Source organism: Brassica napus, unplaced genomic scaffold (genome assembly GCF_020379485.1).
Source record: "Brassica napus cultivar Da-Ae unplaced genomic scaffold, Da-Ae ScsIHWf_1826;HRSCAF=2462, whole genome shotgun sequence".
Taxonomy (NCBI): Eukaryota; Viridiplantae; Streptophyta; class Magnoliopsida; order Brassicales; family Brassicaceae; genus Brassica; species Brassica napus.
This window is the reverse complement of record NW_026015243.1, coordinates 85,745-100,473: the sequence shown is the minus strand read 5'-3', so window position 1 is coordinate 100,473 and position 14,729 is coordinate 85,745. Positions and strand designations below refer to the sequence as shown.

Below are 14,729 nucleotides of genomic sequence, written 5' to 3'. Positions count from 1 at the left end.
TTCCGCTTGCGTCCTAATATCTAGCAATCTCGCTGTGCCAAGAATACCCTTGCCAAGTATAGAGTAATGCCTGTGAGATGAATATGAAAGACTGTGAATGCATGAAGATACACAAAACTATAACGAGCAACAGAGTAAAGGCGAAACAAAATTATTACTTTTTTAGTAGGTCTTGGCGATGGACTATCAACGCTGGAATCCAGTAGACAGGGTCTTGGCAATGGACTATCAAAACTATAAGTTTGGACTAGTTTCAGTTTTCGCCTTAAATTTATGCATTTATCAAAACAACCCCTCGATAGCCAAATACTCTAATGAAATTCAACGAGAGTAAATATTATAGTCGACAAGATTTAATGGTCCACTCTCATAATAAAAATCTTATTACACATGTGAAGCCTACAACCAAAGCCTACACAACACCTTCATAGCAAAGTCCATTGTCTATCTACAGATCCAACCAAAGGATCTGTTTAGTGGGAGTCTTAAACTTCACTCGGTCATCGAAGCAAGAACCTTCTGTATGATGCTCTTCAGCGCAGGTGCGCTAACAGAACACTTGTTGTTACCCTCAAAGCACGACTTACCTTGTTCCGCTGCTTTGCAAAGCTGTGGATCCAAAGGCACCTTCCCAAGAAACGGCACTCCCATTTCCCTGCACATCCTCTCTGCACCTCCTCCACTGCTGTCAAACACCTCGCTGCAAGCCAAGACGTTGAGAAGCTCTGGTGCGTTCTCTCTCAAGCAAGAGATTACCTTTTGCGTCACGTCAACGGAAGAACCAATCTCCATGAACTTGACATCCGCCAACGGCTGAGACAAACCACTCATGTTCTCCACCACTCCCAGCACAGGGACCCCCACTTTCTTGCAAAAGCTCACCTCTTTCCTGACATCGATCAAGGAGACTTCCTGTGGGGTCGTGACGATGATCGCACCGTCGATCCCAGTGGCTTGAAGGTACTGGACGATGGAGATGTGCTCGTCCGAAGTTCCCGGTGGGGCATCAACCACGAGGTAATCGATGTCTCTCCAGTAGACGTCTTTCAAGAACTGTTTAATGAGAGCGTTCTTGCGGGGACCTCTCCAGACCACAGCTTCGTCGGAGTTTGGGAGCATGAAACCAATGGACATGACACCAAGGTTCTCTTCCACATAGACAGGGGACCATCCGAGGTTGCTCTGGTGAATCTCGTGCCCTTCAAGGCCTAGCATTTTCGGCATGCTTGGACCGCAGATATCTATGTCCATAAGGCCTACTTGATGGTCCATTCCAGCAAGGGCAAAGGAGAGCTGAGCAGAGAAAGTGCTCTTGCCAACCCCACCTTTACCAGACAAGACAAGAATCTTGTGCTTAACAGTGCTCATCCTCTCTGCTATGGCAACCAAATCTGAAGGAAACACAAAGTGTCAGCGCTGATAGAAAAAAATTCAACTAGTAAACAAGTGAGTCTGAGATTAAACACATGGAACTTAACCAGACATTAGTATCACACAAATCAATGGTCTAACTAATGGTCACAAGATGTTACTCTCAAAAGAACAATACCACCACAAGTACCAACATACCAACATAGCTCCACATAAGTTGAGTTAAAAGTAAAACAGCATTTTACTTGCTACTCTACAGATCCAGTTTCTATAATTTACATAAAATACATAAACCTCCAGAAGCTATAGGAAGATGAATGATTTAAGTAAGACATGTAAGCTCTTGTGAACACAGAGATACAAAAGGCATCTACTTTTTTCATTATTCAAAATGGACTAAGGCGAAGCTGTAAGAATCTTCAAAACCCAGTATGGACACAAAAGCAGACACAAACAAAACCCAATTCAAGTGGAATCTAAGATTGTATGATCTATAGAGAATAAAAGGAAGGGGGCGAAATCGTGACCTGGGTCAGGTCCTTTAGGAGCAGTGGCACATGCTTCCTGATTAGGGCAACCTGCGCAAGAATCTGACTTTCCCGCACTTTCCGATTGGGGACCTGGGCAATCTATCAACCAAAGAAGAAGACGAAATCCTTAGGCTAAAACAGTCCATTTGATGAAGAAAAGACTGGATTGATGTTTTCTTACGTTCATTGGCGTTCTCGGGAATATCTCCGTTCTCCATGTCTGACTTCCGTGAAATTGAATATTTGACAAAAGTGTAAGGTTAAGTTTCAATTTTATACGTTAAACCTCGCTTATGGCGGTGGTGGTGAATAGTTGTCGGCGGCTACGCGTAGATCGTGAGATGTTCTTAAACAAAGCCCATTATTTATGTATGGGCTCGTCTATTATCTTCTATGGGCCTTATCCCCCATTTTAGATATTGCTTTAGTTTTTTGGAGGATGATCATAGAACCAACATTTTTGTCGAAACACAAAAGAAATCGACATGTTTGATTCTTGCGCAAAATATCGTCTTGGCTATGTACGACGTCACATGCCCCTGTAGATTTTATATTCTTGAAAATGAGATCTATTTATTAAACCACAAACGTCTACTCAAACTGTACATGCCCACTTTCTGCATCTTACTAAACATAATCTTAGTTTTCGGTTGTCATGAAAATACAGGTTTCACCATATGGAAAGTGTAGTAAAAGTAGACATCAAACAAAGACAGGATCTTCTTGTTACAGTTCTAAAATTGCAAAAACCACATAATCCTCAAAGGAGAAAACCAAAGAATTCGCAAGTAGTTTGCTCTTCTGTCGAATATACAAAGCTCTGATTGATGAATGATAAATCAAATGAGCTTTCGTATAGAAACTGAGCTTTTTAATCTTACGAAAATGCATTCTGCAGCTTTTAGATCTTGTAGTCTCTTGGTTTATCTTCCTTTTGAGGGCTATCTTGTTTCTGTTTCCTCAAGATATCTTCCGCATATCGGCGCCATATGACTTCCCTGTCATCTCTGGGCATTTTGCTGTATCGGATGTCGGATTTGAGTACTTGTTTAGCCGTCGACCAAGAGTTGAGCACGGTCTTTGCTTCTTCTGTCTGCTGAGAAGCAGCTTCCGATGACAAGACTTCAACTAGAAGAGCTTTGAAGTCACGGGCACACCTCTGCAAACACACAACCAGAGAGCAATTAATTCCCTGGAATAAGACAAATCAAGTTCTCAAACAGACCACAACGAAGAAGTAGAAAAGAGGTCAGCGATAGTCAAGCTTGTTCTCATCTTGTTGCATGTAGACAATCCTAAGAGTTTAATTTGGTAAGGTTTACAGATAAGTACCTCGTACAATGTCTTTATATGGTCTCGGAACAGCTTCTCTTTATCAGCAGGATCTAAATCCGGATTTAAGGCGCGTTTTTGAGGATCCCTCTCAAGTTTCGGCTTCGATTCTGTCCAGGATGCCTTCGGATGTTGAAGAAGATAGACAAAGAAAGATCAGAATCTCCACAGGTTATATATATAGAAGGCAACTTATTATTTCAGAATCGAAGGACAAAGAAGATACAACCTAACACTATCCAATTCTTTAACATGTTCCAATAGAGGATTAAATGTAGTGCTGCTGCGCGGCTCTACGAAAAGCTTTAGCACGCTGCATAGGGAGAAGTGAACACAGATCGAAGACATACCTCAGGGTCTCTGATCTTCTCCACTAGCAAAGCTTGATAAGAGGCAACTGCCTCTTTCCTTCTGATTTTTTGTCGTACCCTTTCCACCTCTAGCACTTCTCTTTCTTTCCGTTTTCGCAACTCCCGCTCTCGTTCTCTCAGTTTATCCTGTACCCAAATTAAGAAATCACAGAAGATGTAACTACATATGTGTCTTGTAGCTTTCCCAACATGAAAGATAAATCATTTTCATTCTGGAATCCAGAAACACAGACAAGAAATCAAAAGAAATTTATCGCGATTCACATGGATTGTGAATATATAAAGTTAGCTTACCTCTTCGCCTCTACTTTTCATCTCATACTCATCTCCCCTTGCAGCTTTTAATTCCGCAATGTACTCATTATAAAAGACCTCCCTGTCCTCGTGTGCAGCAGATCTATATCTTGGATCATTTCTCAGGCTATCCTTTACCTAATATGTAACAGGGAAGAAAAAATCATATAAGCGTCGTGCATGCTAACCAGTAAAATTGTGCCAATCAAGGTAAACTTAGATAACAGATAACACAACTAATACTCAAAACTTCAACTTGGAAGCACTGTTAAGTGTTAAATCGGAATGGAAACTTAGACTATGCCACTATGGTCACTTTCCCAAATCCTAACTTTAGTCAGTTCCAAAAAAAGAAAAAAAAATCTATCTTGCTCACTAAGGGACGAAACAAATGTGTCACCCACCTTGGACCAATGTGAATTTATGGACACTTCTCTTTCATGTAACATCGTCTTGAAATCAGAGGCTGCTGCTGCGCGGATTTCTTGCGCCTTCTGGTCAGCAGCTCGTTTCAAAGAAAGGATTCTACAACCAATTCATGGAAAAGGTAAGAAAAAAACACAGGATAAGTATAAGACACTCAAAAACCAACACGAAGAAAAAATTATCCAATGGAACTTTTACACATACATAGAAATCTGATTGCAAGATATGGATTCGTACCTTTCATTCAGCAAAGCTTCTCTTTCCTTCCGCTCAAGTGATTCGAACCGCAGATCATTTCCCCATTTCTTTTTAAAAGTATGATAATCAGTGTGTTTATCAATGTCCTGAAAAAATATCAGGATGATAATAAATTCCCACAAGTGAAGTACGGGTTAAGAAACATCCAAAACCAAAAAAGAAAAGAAAAATGTCACGTAAGGTTGCCCAAAAGTAAAGAGGAACTCGGTTAAGTAAAAAAAATGTACCTTAGACGCTTCGTCCAGCAACTGCTTGAAACCTTCAACAGCTGCCTTATGAGCAGCACGCTTTTCCCTACGTTCTTCTTCAGCGCGAGTCTTTACGTACTGCTCAAATAAAGATCTTCTAACAGAATGACTTTGAATTGCCTGCAAGAAAGATGAACTCCCAAATAAAAATACAGCATCGAAAAAGTCCACAGTGCAAGCTGTGACAGTAGAACAGGCAAAATTAAAATTTGACACAACACTAATCCCCCGTCATTTCCATTAAGCTAACAAAGAATGAAGTTGCAACATGACATATGATGGGTGGGGATAAACACTTAACGTCACGTAAAGACATACATTCTCAAATGGTTTCTTAGTCAATATTGGAAGAAACCAAAAACATAGTTCTTTCTTCTGCAATAAATGGTTTAGCCAGCATACAAAGCACCAACTAACTAATCAGAGAGGAAACTGCTTTAAGACTCTAAGGTAAGCAAACTGAAACTCACGTTTTCAAATATAATACAGATGTAAACAAAGAGAGCAGCAAAAAGATCAGTGAAAAGAAAATAGAGTATGATATTATTGTCACGTCACCATGCACATAATATCATTCGACACCTGGAGTAGGAGATATATAGGAAGCTTTTATGTGTGCTCTATTTGAACACCTAAAACGAGTGGATGTTGCAGTGCTTGCATATAAACAAGTAAAATTAACTGGAAATGTACAAGCTGCAAGTGTACGAAAGAAAAGAAACAATAAACGTGAAATATACGAACAGGTGAGGTATCAAAATATTATGATCTTTAGGCATGACAAACCTTAAAGCGAGGGTCAAAGATAATTTTTGGCAGTTCCTTCTCCCATTTAGAAAACGGTGCTACTCCTCTCTCCTTGAGCATTTCCTGCAAAATTCAATAAAGACAAACAAATAAGAAACGAGATATAAGAAGTCTAGTCAAAATAAACATCAGCCTGGATAATTTCAAGATTTCCAGGATTGGAAATTTCCCCTAGTATCACCATTACCAATGGTACTTGAACATGTGAATTCACGACATTCATCTATTCCAACAAGATCTATTCATAGAAGAAAATTCCAATATACGGCCTCCTCTACTCCTTCCCTAGACTGCCTTATATTAGATACACCTAAATACATTTGACGTGCAGAAAGAAAAAAAAGAAAGAAAAGTATCTATACCAAACACTACGTCAAAAAGCACAGAAACGAAGACCATGAGAACTCTCATACGTGCAGACTAGGCAATACCTTAAACTGTTTGATACACTCTTCCTTCGATGGTCCACTGTCTTCATCTTCGGAATCTGAAGTAGAATCAGAAAGGTCACCACCTCCAGGAGCATCTTTTACCTTGCCCATACCATCTCCACTCTCTCCACTAGGTGTGACCTCGTTTGCTTTACCACCATTTGCTTCAGATGTTGTCGTAGAGGAGACAGGAACTCCAGAATCATGCAGTTTCTTTTTGACCAAATCCAACGCTGAGAAACCAGGAACAATTGTAGTTCTGAGCGATACGGCATCCCGGCCACCATTGTTAATAGCAGGTGCGCTCAAACTTGATTGCTCAGAACCCTTTTCAGTTAAATCAGCGCTCGGCACAGAAGCTAAACTCTCCGTTGACCTCTCCTCCGTTTTCTTCACCAAATCTTTCACCTCAGGTGGAATCTGCCAGCTACTTACCTGATCAAGAAAACTGGAGGATTCAAAAAGTGTAACAGAAAAATATAGAGTAACAGAACACTAGTTTCAAAGCCAATAAAATGGTGCCTCCTCTTTACGTGTATTTATTTACCTTTGTTTTATTGTTGTAGTAATATTTTTTGCCATCATTTGTGGAAACAAGAGCCCAATCCGTCCCATGTATATTCTCCCTACATTTGGAACAAGTTAGCAGGCTGAAAGTGATGCAACCAAATATAAACTGTTGATTTCATGGGCGTGAAATATTTGGCGGCCTAGTAGAAGATTTATACACAAGCTATGTAACAATAACAATGCCTCATGCAGAAGCGTCCTAAGCTGTATCTTAAAAATATGACAACTAATTTAATCGGAGAAATTTATGATCTCAATCTAAGAACTTACATAGAGATAGGAATTGGCTGCACCGGCACTTTATCAGGCTGTAGAAGTAAAGAAAGAGAATAGATTATAAATTGCTCAAACCAGAGAATTATGGTAACATGTAAGCAGCTAAACCCACCTCCCTTTCAAAACCAGGAGGCTTTTCATAGGTCGATTGCCCTGTAACCGAGTTATAATAATAAACAACTCCTGTTTCTGATTTATGTGCAGTCCAGGCATCTACTCGATTTCCTACTAGTTGAGAACCAGCTCTGTCATCTGCAAAAGACAAGATGATCCTGATAAAGAGTATGTAAACTAAATAGAATAACCATTAAGGTCAAACATCTCTTACATGGATCAGTAATCATCAAGCATACCAATTCCTGAGAGTGTTTCTGGCTTTTGACCAGGAGGAACATCTAACGGTTGGTGACCCGGTAACGCATGAACAGTGCCAGCATTCCCCACAGGAAGCGGTTGAGAACCAGGATATGGCAGGTGAGAAGAAGCTCCGCGAACTGGAAATGGGTAATTACCAGGAAAAGGAGTAGGATGTGATGGGAAATGCGCCCTGGGGATACCACCCATAGGGGGAGGCTGCAGCCACATTCCTTGAGGCGTTCCATGCATTGGCGGCAGAGAATGATAAGGAGGATACATGTGTGGATGAACACCAGGATTGATTTGAGCAGGACCCCCGGGTCTTGGAATTGTGGAGAAAGGGTTGGAACCAGGAAAAGCAGGCGGCGATGTCATGAGTCCAGGAGGAGCGAGTGTTCCTGGTCGACCAAAAGGCGGATTCTGTAGCATATGCGAAGCTTGAGGTATGGGATTAGCAATTGAGGAGGCTGCTGCATTAGCACTCAATTGCGCAGTAGTGGCAATCTGCACAACAAGAACCAAAACACCATGGAACCAGTTTAGAGACTGAAAATGAAACGACCTGAGCAAGTGTTGAAAGTATATACCGAACAAGATTGAGACTTGACAAATTCTATTAGTGACTTAAACTATAATAACCTATTTAACCACATCACAAAAGCGAAGAAGTACAACTAACGCAAAGCTTCTAAAGGTATTGAGCAAATCGAGAGCTGAGAAATAAGAATGAACAACATACAGACATAGAGGATTGCTCCGGCTGAGATTTACTGCTTGGAGAGATACTCGAAGCAGCAGTGGCCAATACTGAATCACTTGGAGGAGGAGCTGTGGCGAAGATACTCTCTCCCGTAGATGGCGCCGCTGTATTCAACGGCTCCGTGACATTCTCCCCTTCCATCACCTTTTGAAGAGATGAGGATTTGAATCACCGGCGGCTTTGTTCGTCGAAGGCTCTAGCTCTCTGAGCGCGAACGAAGGAAGAAGTTAGGGTTTATGAATTAGGAATCAATGTCACCGATTCAGGAGAAGGCAAAGTTCAGCCGACGGTAAAGATAGATGATGGTGTGGAGATGGGAGACGATGGACGGTTGAGATTACGTTCCGCCGAAAAAGGAAAGGATGTATTTTAATTATTTATGGAAAAGACCTTCGTTTTATGATCAAATGTTTAAATGGCCCGATAGTTTTAGTATGTGTTTAGCCACCCCTAAGTCGTCTATCTCCTACGGGTCAGAATAAAATACATATTAGACGCACGTGGTTAGTGTTTTAAATTCAATACGGTATAGAAAGCATATTCACATTATAAAGCAGATTGTAAGTTGACCCATAAACATAGTGATGGTAGTGATTACAATTCGAGTCAAAAGGGAGATATATGCTACTTTCTACATGTTCTTCTTGATAGAGAGTCAGACGAAGGTAGGTAGCAAAGTTAAAAAATGAGATCTTTTTTTTTTGAACACCCAATGAGATCTATCTATCTATCTAACATGTACTATTCACTACCACTCGCTAATCTATGGTCGGAGCTGGGCCATTAACTAACATGCTTCTTAAGCCATTTTCTTAATTTTTTTTTTTTTGTGTGGACAGGAAATGGTAGGAGAGCGCCGAGTAACGTGTGGAAGAGTCCAAGAAGGCAGGATTACGGGTAAACTAGTACCATTTTTCTTTTAGGTCGCCGACCTCTCAAGATAATCAAAGACAGTAACCCATAAGATTTTCCAACGTATTATGTTTTTTCGTGACATCAACAAAATATATGGTATCAAACGAACGGATTAAGCTGCGTATCAAATATATGGTATCAAATATATGAAACAATCTAACTAGTCTTTTATCAAAAGAAAAAAAAACTACAAAAATTATAAATAATATTCCATTGATTTATTCTTTTATTATAAATTCTGAAGATTAATACACTAATTAACAATGCAATCGATACATTAAAAAAGAAACGGTAAATCGCTCCCTAGCGAATGAATATTAAATCATCAGTGGCCATGTGTTAGGGATATCTGAACGTAGTCGGATTCGAACTCAGCTCGCTTAGCGACGCTGGAACGCCATGCTACCACCCGACTACTAACATGTGGTTCAATCGATACATTTATTTATTAGACTGCATCACACACCATAATTTTGCTATCAAAAATTATATCTAATAGTTTTATTTATACCATAGTAAATTTTATTTTATTAATTTTCATAATTGATAAAAAAACATATTTTCTAAAATTCAAATTTTATTAGAAAATATTAATATTTTTTTTTAGTAAAACTAGTGGACTAACGAGCTCCTACAAATAGTTTTTAACGCGCATAAAAAATGGCCTTGACGGGTATTTCAAGCTTTCCTAATAGTCTCGCATATTCTTCTGGTTCGCATAAACTACAAAACAAACAAACCCATCACTTGCCAATTCTATCCTTCTCTCTCAGCATTCTCGCATCTTCTTGTATTCATCATCGTCGCTATTTTTTTTGCAATCCTTCACGATTTTGAATTTAATTCACCGAAAAAACCCTAAGGGAGAAACGGTCGTCACTGCCGTACACTATTCACTGTTCATATTACCGTGAGAGAGACCTTCGCTATTCTGGAGATGCGTCAATTAAACTCTCCTGCGTGGAGCTTCCGGTGAAATAAAAAGACGATTGATAAATGATTCCACAATCTTCTAGCTTCGATTTCTTATCTCACGCTAGCGTCTCACGCCGTCTGTTATGTCCTTGCTCCAACGAGCACGGCCTGATTCTCTTCCGCGATAGATTCGCGAGGAGGCGGATTCTCCGCCGGAAAACCAGAGTTCAGGTCACGAATGCGAGCTCGAGGTTTGTTTCTGGCGGGGATTCAGCGAGAAAGGTAGCGAGGAGTCTTGTGGTTGCTCGATTCTCGAATGATTTCGAAGACGAGCAAGAACCATCATCATCGTCACAGATTCAGAGCGACCGAAGCAGTTTCACTAACTATAGAGAAGATCCGATTGTGGATAAGCTCAGGACTCAGCTTGGCGTTATCCACCCCATCCCCTCCCCGCCGATTAACCGCAACGCGATTGGTCTCTTCGCGTTCTTCTTCTTCGTTGGCGTTGTTTGCGACAAGCTCTGGGCGTGGAGGAAGAGGCGGAGACAAGATAGGCAACAGAGAGCCGGGCCGTGGGCGCAGCTTCCCTCGCCGTCATTCGAGAAGGATTTGCAGAGGAAAGAGTCGGTGGAGTGGGTGAACATGGTGTTGGTGAAGCTCTGGAAAGTTTACAGAGGTGGGATTGAGAATTGGCTCGTTGGGTTGTTGCAGCCTGTGATTGATGACTTGAAGAAGCCTGATTATGTTAAGAGAGTTGAGATCAAGCAGTTTTCGCTTGGGGATGAGCCTTTGTCTGTTAGAAATGTTGAGAGGAGGACGTCAAGACGCGTCAATGACTTGCAGTAAGTTCTTCATACCTTTGGTGCTATTGCTTACTCTTACTTGCTTTAAGGTACTCAATTTATTGTGCAAGTGGATCAAATGGTGGCATTGTTGGTTTCAGTTGTTGTTTGTTAGTCACCGAAGCTTCAATACACTTATGATCAAATAGTGGTATTGTTCTTATTTGGTTTTAGTTGTTGTTTTGTCAGGTTTAAGGTAGAGAAAGTTAAACAATTGGACATGAGTTCAAGGTTGCTTATGTTGTCATTTTGTCTTATTATAGGTACCAGATTGGTCTTAGGTATACTGGTGGTGCTCGGATGTTGTTAATGCTCACTTTAAAGTTTGGAATCATCCCAGTAGTTGTGCCAGTTGGTATACGAGATTTTGACATCGACGGTGAGCTTTGGGTTAAGTTAAGATTGATACCGTCAGCGCCTTGGGTTGGAGCTGCATCATGGGCATTTGTATCACTTCCGAAGATCAAATTTGAGCTGGCACCATTCCGATTGTTTAATCTAATGGGTATGGGTGAATCATGATTATCTGATACTTTCTCGTAATCTCATTCACATCTTTTTTGTATCTTCTTTAAGAGTTGATACGCAATCTTTTGTTTAGTGATACGTTGAGTTGTTGATCTTATAAAATGTGGAAATGTTATGCTATCAGTTATTGCTGAATAATGTGGAAAGCGCATTTCCTTTAATTTTGAAAATATGAACATGAGTAATTGCTCATAAATTTTACTTCTTTTTGCATGAATGCTTCGGATGATAACATCAGGAATTCCTGTTCTATCCATGTAAGTCCTACTATGCTTGTCTTCACGCATCTTATTTTGCTGCACATAACTTTTTCAACCACTGGGTTCAATGCTGCATTAGTATAAGTGATTAGTACTTGAAAGCTGTTTCCTGTTTAGATGAGGTAAATAGTTGTAGAAAGGAGTTTCGTAACCTCGTTTAGCCAACTGTTTTTTGTTCTTCTCTTCTGTGAATTTTAGGAGCATATACTTTAAGTTGTAGTTGTGAATAGTTTGATCTGATACTGCTATTCATTTTAGCTTTTTCTCTCTGTTGATTGTTCACTATCCTCAAGGTTTTGATATATCAGTTTCTTCCCTCCTTTTCCCACTTTACCTCTTTCAGGTTCTTGACCAAACTGCTGACAGAAGATTTGCCTCGCTTATTTGTCCGGCCAAAGAAAATTGTCTTGGATTTCCAGAAAGGAAAAGCTGTTGGACCTGTTTCAGAAGACATAAAACCTGGAGACATGCAGGAAGGGAACAAGGATTTTGTTGGGGAACTGTCTGTTACTCTTGTAAATGCCCAGAAACTCCCATACATGTTCTCTGGTAAGTTGAATTCCCTCCATATTTTCTTTCTTCTTTCTTTGATTACGTTCTGGCAGTCTGTTATTTTAGTGTCGATATATATATAACGCCAGGTTCATTCGAATACGTGAAGCAACAAAAATCAGTTCTATTTATGCATTCATCACATATTCTTCATCACTTTACTTGTTCCTCCATTCAGAACATTTTTTTTTAATATTTTGTAATAGGTAGAACGGATCCATATGTTATTTTACGAATGGGTGATCAAGTTATCCGCAGTAAGAAGAATAGTCAAACTACTGTGATTGGGGCTCCTGGTCAGCCAATCTGGAATCAGGTAAAGTGCTTATATATCTCAATGGCTTATTCATATTCTGGTGGTCGGTTAGTTTTTGTCAAATCGCTAAAACTGTGTAGCATATTTCTGTATCATAAATATTTGTCAGGACTTCCAATTCCTTGTTTCAAATCCTAGAGAACAAGTGTTACAAATTGAAGTCAATGACTGTCTTGGATTCGCCGATATGGCTATTGGCACTGGAGAGGTAAATATCTTTCCTTTTATTTTGTTTGTAATATGCATAAGAACTGCTTGATATGTTGTCTGAAATGATTTCTCAAGATGATGATCTTTTACTTCTATGTCATGCTTTCTTATGTTTGCTAAATGTAGGCTTCTCTGTAATTCTTTACACTGTTTAATAACAACATAAAGAACGCACTTACATCCCCTTATTCTCTGCACAATATATCAATTAAAGGGGTTTTATATGTTGATGCTGCAGTTTGAGTACTCAGCATCTGGTCTGATACTTGTCAATATCAACCCATTGGTTGCGTGCCTAATCCGAGAATCTCAGAATTAATTACTTTTGCTGTTTGCATAAGCTTATTCTAACCTTATTAGCTGTCTGCATGACCTTATTACTAACCTTATTATACGTCTAGGTTGACCTCGGATCACTACCAGATACGGTTCCTACAGACAGAATTGTTGTTCTGCAAGGCGGTTGGAGTTTATTTGGAAAGGGATCTGCCGGAGAAATACTACTGCGTCTTACATACAAAGCATACGTGGAGGATGAAGAAGATGATAAACGCAATGCAAAAGCCATTAATGCAGATGCTTCCGATGATGAAATGTCGGATTCCGAAGAACCTAGCTCATTCGTGCGTGACAAGATTCCTTCTGATGATCTTGGTCCAGAGTCGTTTATGAATGTGCTGTCTGCATTAATTTTGAGCGAGGAATTTCAAGGCATAGTTTCATCAGAAGCTGGGAACAAACTTTATGAAGGTGAAGCAAGCGTGCCACCAGTACCCTCAAAGGCTACGGAGGACTCAAAGTCTCAACCGGACAATTCTGGCAATGGAGGCATATCAGATTTGGAAGTGAAAACCCCGAGTTCTGATAGAAGCTCCGTTGATGATGGAGGTATATCGAGGCTCGGTCTTATTATGATTTGCGTCCATGGTTGCTTGGTCTAAAACTATTAAACTTTCTATTTTCAGGATTAGCATTGCTGTGGTTCAGTGTAATCACTTCTGTATTGGTGCTCGTTGCTATTAACATGGGCGGCTCAAGTTTCTTCAACCCGTAACATGGTGTTGTATGGATCACTAGCGATTTATTTTGCCGGAGTAAGTCTCTGAACCTAGAAATGGAAACTTTGTAAGTTCTGCCTATGGTTGCCAATATCAGTTGAACTCACTTGAATAGATAAGTCTTTGCATATAGTTGAGAATCAGTTGCAATTCTTTCACTGAATAAAAGCTGGCATTGTTTCTGTTTAGGCTTTTCATATTAATACTTGAAACTCGAAAAAGAGTTGTCAGTTAGATAAAACTATGTAAGTTGAAAATAATGAACCGAAGTCTGTAAGTGGGAAGGTACTGAGAACCTGGCATGCAATGTATAATAGAAACTTAGTGTTCTGTAAAGATTGTGTGATTTGATCAATGGTCTGGTGGAGTCTTGTATTTCATCTGATATAGTCTAGCTTCCAGTTTCTGCTGTTTTCAACCATTGGTGCCCCTTGATGATTGACTGACCAAAGCCTCTTTATTTAATGGCAGGTTGGTTCATTCTCTCCTCTCGACGTTAGAGATGGCTTATAACGAAGTCTCAGTTTTGTGTTTACATTCTAATGCCATTTGTATGCATGTCACTAGAAGAGGGGCACTTATTGGCGGCAGAAAGTTTTAGGATATATTTCACACAATCTCTTAGAACAGTGAATCAACGTGTATACCAGTGGTTTGTTATATAGTACATGGAAAATTTATTCTCCATTCAAATAAAGTTTATTCTTTCTACAAGTAAACGATTCTGTTTCTTCTGTAAATTTGTTGGTGGAAGTTTACACATGGAAGTCGTAATAATGCTTTCCAGTGTAGTTTTGTCCATTTTTCAGGTACAACAACTGTAATACTCTGCCAGGGATGTGCTTAGAGGAGCAAGAGTATAAACAAGGTAATCTTCTCTCTTTTTGAATGGTTTCTTGGCTCTTATCTTTGTCTTGATAGATCATGTTAGGAGGATCATTAAGTTCTACATGATTCTCAGATAGCTAATCTAATTTTCTGTATATTTAGTTGAGAAGTAATTAGTTTTTTCTCAATCTTAAGTATAACATATTTGCCTAACAGTTGTGTTAAGTGCAAGTAGTAGTAGTAGTATTGTCTGGTTAAAAGCCACAAGCGC

At 39.8% G+C, this 14,729-nt stretch overlaps 3 protein-coding genes across 3 annotated transcripts; 1 reads left to right on the top strand and 2 right to left on the bottom strand.

Moving 5' to 3' along the window:
- Window positions 1-299: 299 nt before the first annotated feature.
- LOC111215545 (cytosolic Fe-S cluster assembly factor NBP35-like) lies at window positions 300-2,237 on the bottom strand. Its single transcript, XM_022719148.2, has 3 exons — window positions 2,083-2,237; window positions 1,899-2,000; window positions 300-1,391 (listed from the first exon to the last, which is right to left on the bottom strand). Exons 1-3 carry the CDS (start codon window positions 2,117-2,119, stop codon window positions 493-495), a joined length of 1,038 nt encoding a protein of 345 aa, XP_022574869.1. The 5' UTR covers window positions 2,120-2,237; the 3' UTR covers window positions 300-492.
- A 314-nt stretch (window positions 2,238-2,551) lies between these two features.
- Window positions 2,552-8,333, bottom strand: LOC106415981 (pre-mRNA-processing protein 40C-like). Its single transcript, XM_048772690.1, has 14 exons — window positions 8,011-8,333; window positions 7,268-7,775; window positions 7,027-7,166; window positions 6,909-6,946; window positions 6,616-6,694; window positions 6,069-6,503; window positions 5,617-5,700; window positions 4,810-4,950; window positions 4,562-4,668; window positions 4,303-4,423; window positions 3,899-4,036; window positions 3,584-3,730; window positions 3,234-3,356; window positions 2,552-3,060 (listed from the first exon to the last, which is right to left on the bottom strand). The coding sequence occupies exons 1-14, from the start codon at window positions 8,170-8,172 to the stop codon at window positions 2,803-2,805; spliced, it is 2,481 nt and encodes an 826-aa protein (XP_048628647.1). The 5' UTR covers window positions 8,173-8,333; the 3' UTR covers window positions 2,552-2,802.
- Window positions 8,334-9,094: 761 nt separating this feature from the next.
- Window positions 9,095-14,349, top strand: LOC106415563 (tricalbin-3-like). Its single transcript, XM_013856314.3, has 9 exons — window positions 9,095-10,706; window positions 10,970-11,211; window positions 11,473-11,491; window positions 11,838-12,043; window positions 12,253-12,362; window positions 12,472-12,570; window positions 12,974-13,460; window positions 13,538-13,666; window positions 14,102-14,349. Exons 1-8 carry the CDS (start codon window positions 9,943-9,945, stop codon window positions 13,624-13,626), a joined length of 2,016 nt encoding a protein of 671 aa, XP_013711768.1. The 5' UTR covers window positions 9,095-9,942; the 3' UTR covers window positions 13,627-13,666; window positions 14,102-14,349.
- The last annotated feature ends 380 nt before the right edge of the window (window positions 14,350-14,729 follow it).

Excerpts from the sequence above, each read along its gene's own strand:
- LOC111215545 (XM_022719148.2), bottom strand. The coding sequence starts at position 2,119 with ATGGAGAACGGAGATATTCCCGAGAACGCCAATGAAC. Across the intron at positions 2,001-2,082 it reads TCCCGAGAACGCCAATGAAC|ATTGCCCAGGTCCCCAATCG; the intron begins GTAAGAAAACAT and ends TTTGGTTGATAG. Across the intron at positions 1,392-1,898 it reads TCCTAAAGGACCTGACCCAG|ATTTGGTTGCCATAGCAGAG; the intron begins GTCACGATTTCG and ends TGTTTCCTTCAG.
- LOC106415981 (XM_048772690.1), bottom strand. The coding sequence starts at position 8,172 with ATGGAAGGGGAGAATGTCACGGAGCCGTTGAATACAGCGGCGCCATCT. Across the intron at positions 7,776-8,010 it reads CGGAGCAATCCTCTATGTCT|ATTGCCACTACTGCGCAATT; the intron begins GTATGTTGTTCA and ends CTTGTTGTGCAG. Across the intron at positions 6,504-6,615 it reads ACTACAACAATAAAACAAAG|GTAAGTAGCTGGCAGATTCC; the intron begins GTAAATAAATAC and ends TTTCTTGATCAG.
- LOC106415563 (XM_013856314.3), top strand. The coding sequence starts at position 9,943 with ATGATTCCACAATCTTCTAGCTTCGATTTCTTATCTCACGCTAGCGTC. Across the intron at positions 12,571-12,973 it reads TGGCTATTGGCACTGGAGAG|GTTGACCTCGGATCACTACC; the intron begins GTAAATATCTTT and ends TTATACGTCTAG. Across the intron at positions 13,461-13,537 it reads AAGCTCCGTTGATGATGGAG|GATTAGCATTGCTGTGGTTC; the intron begins GTATATCGAGGC and ends TTCTATTTTCAG.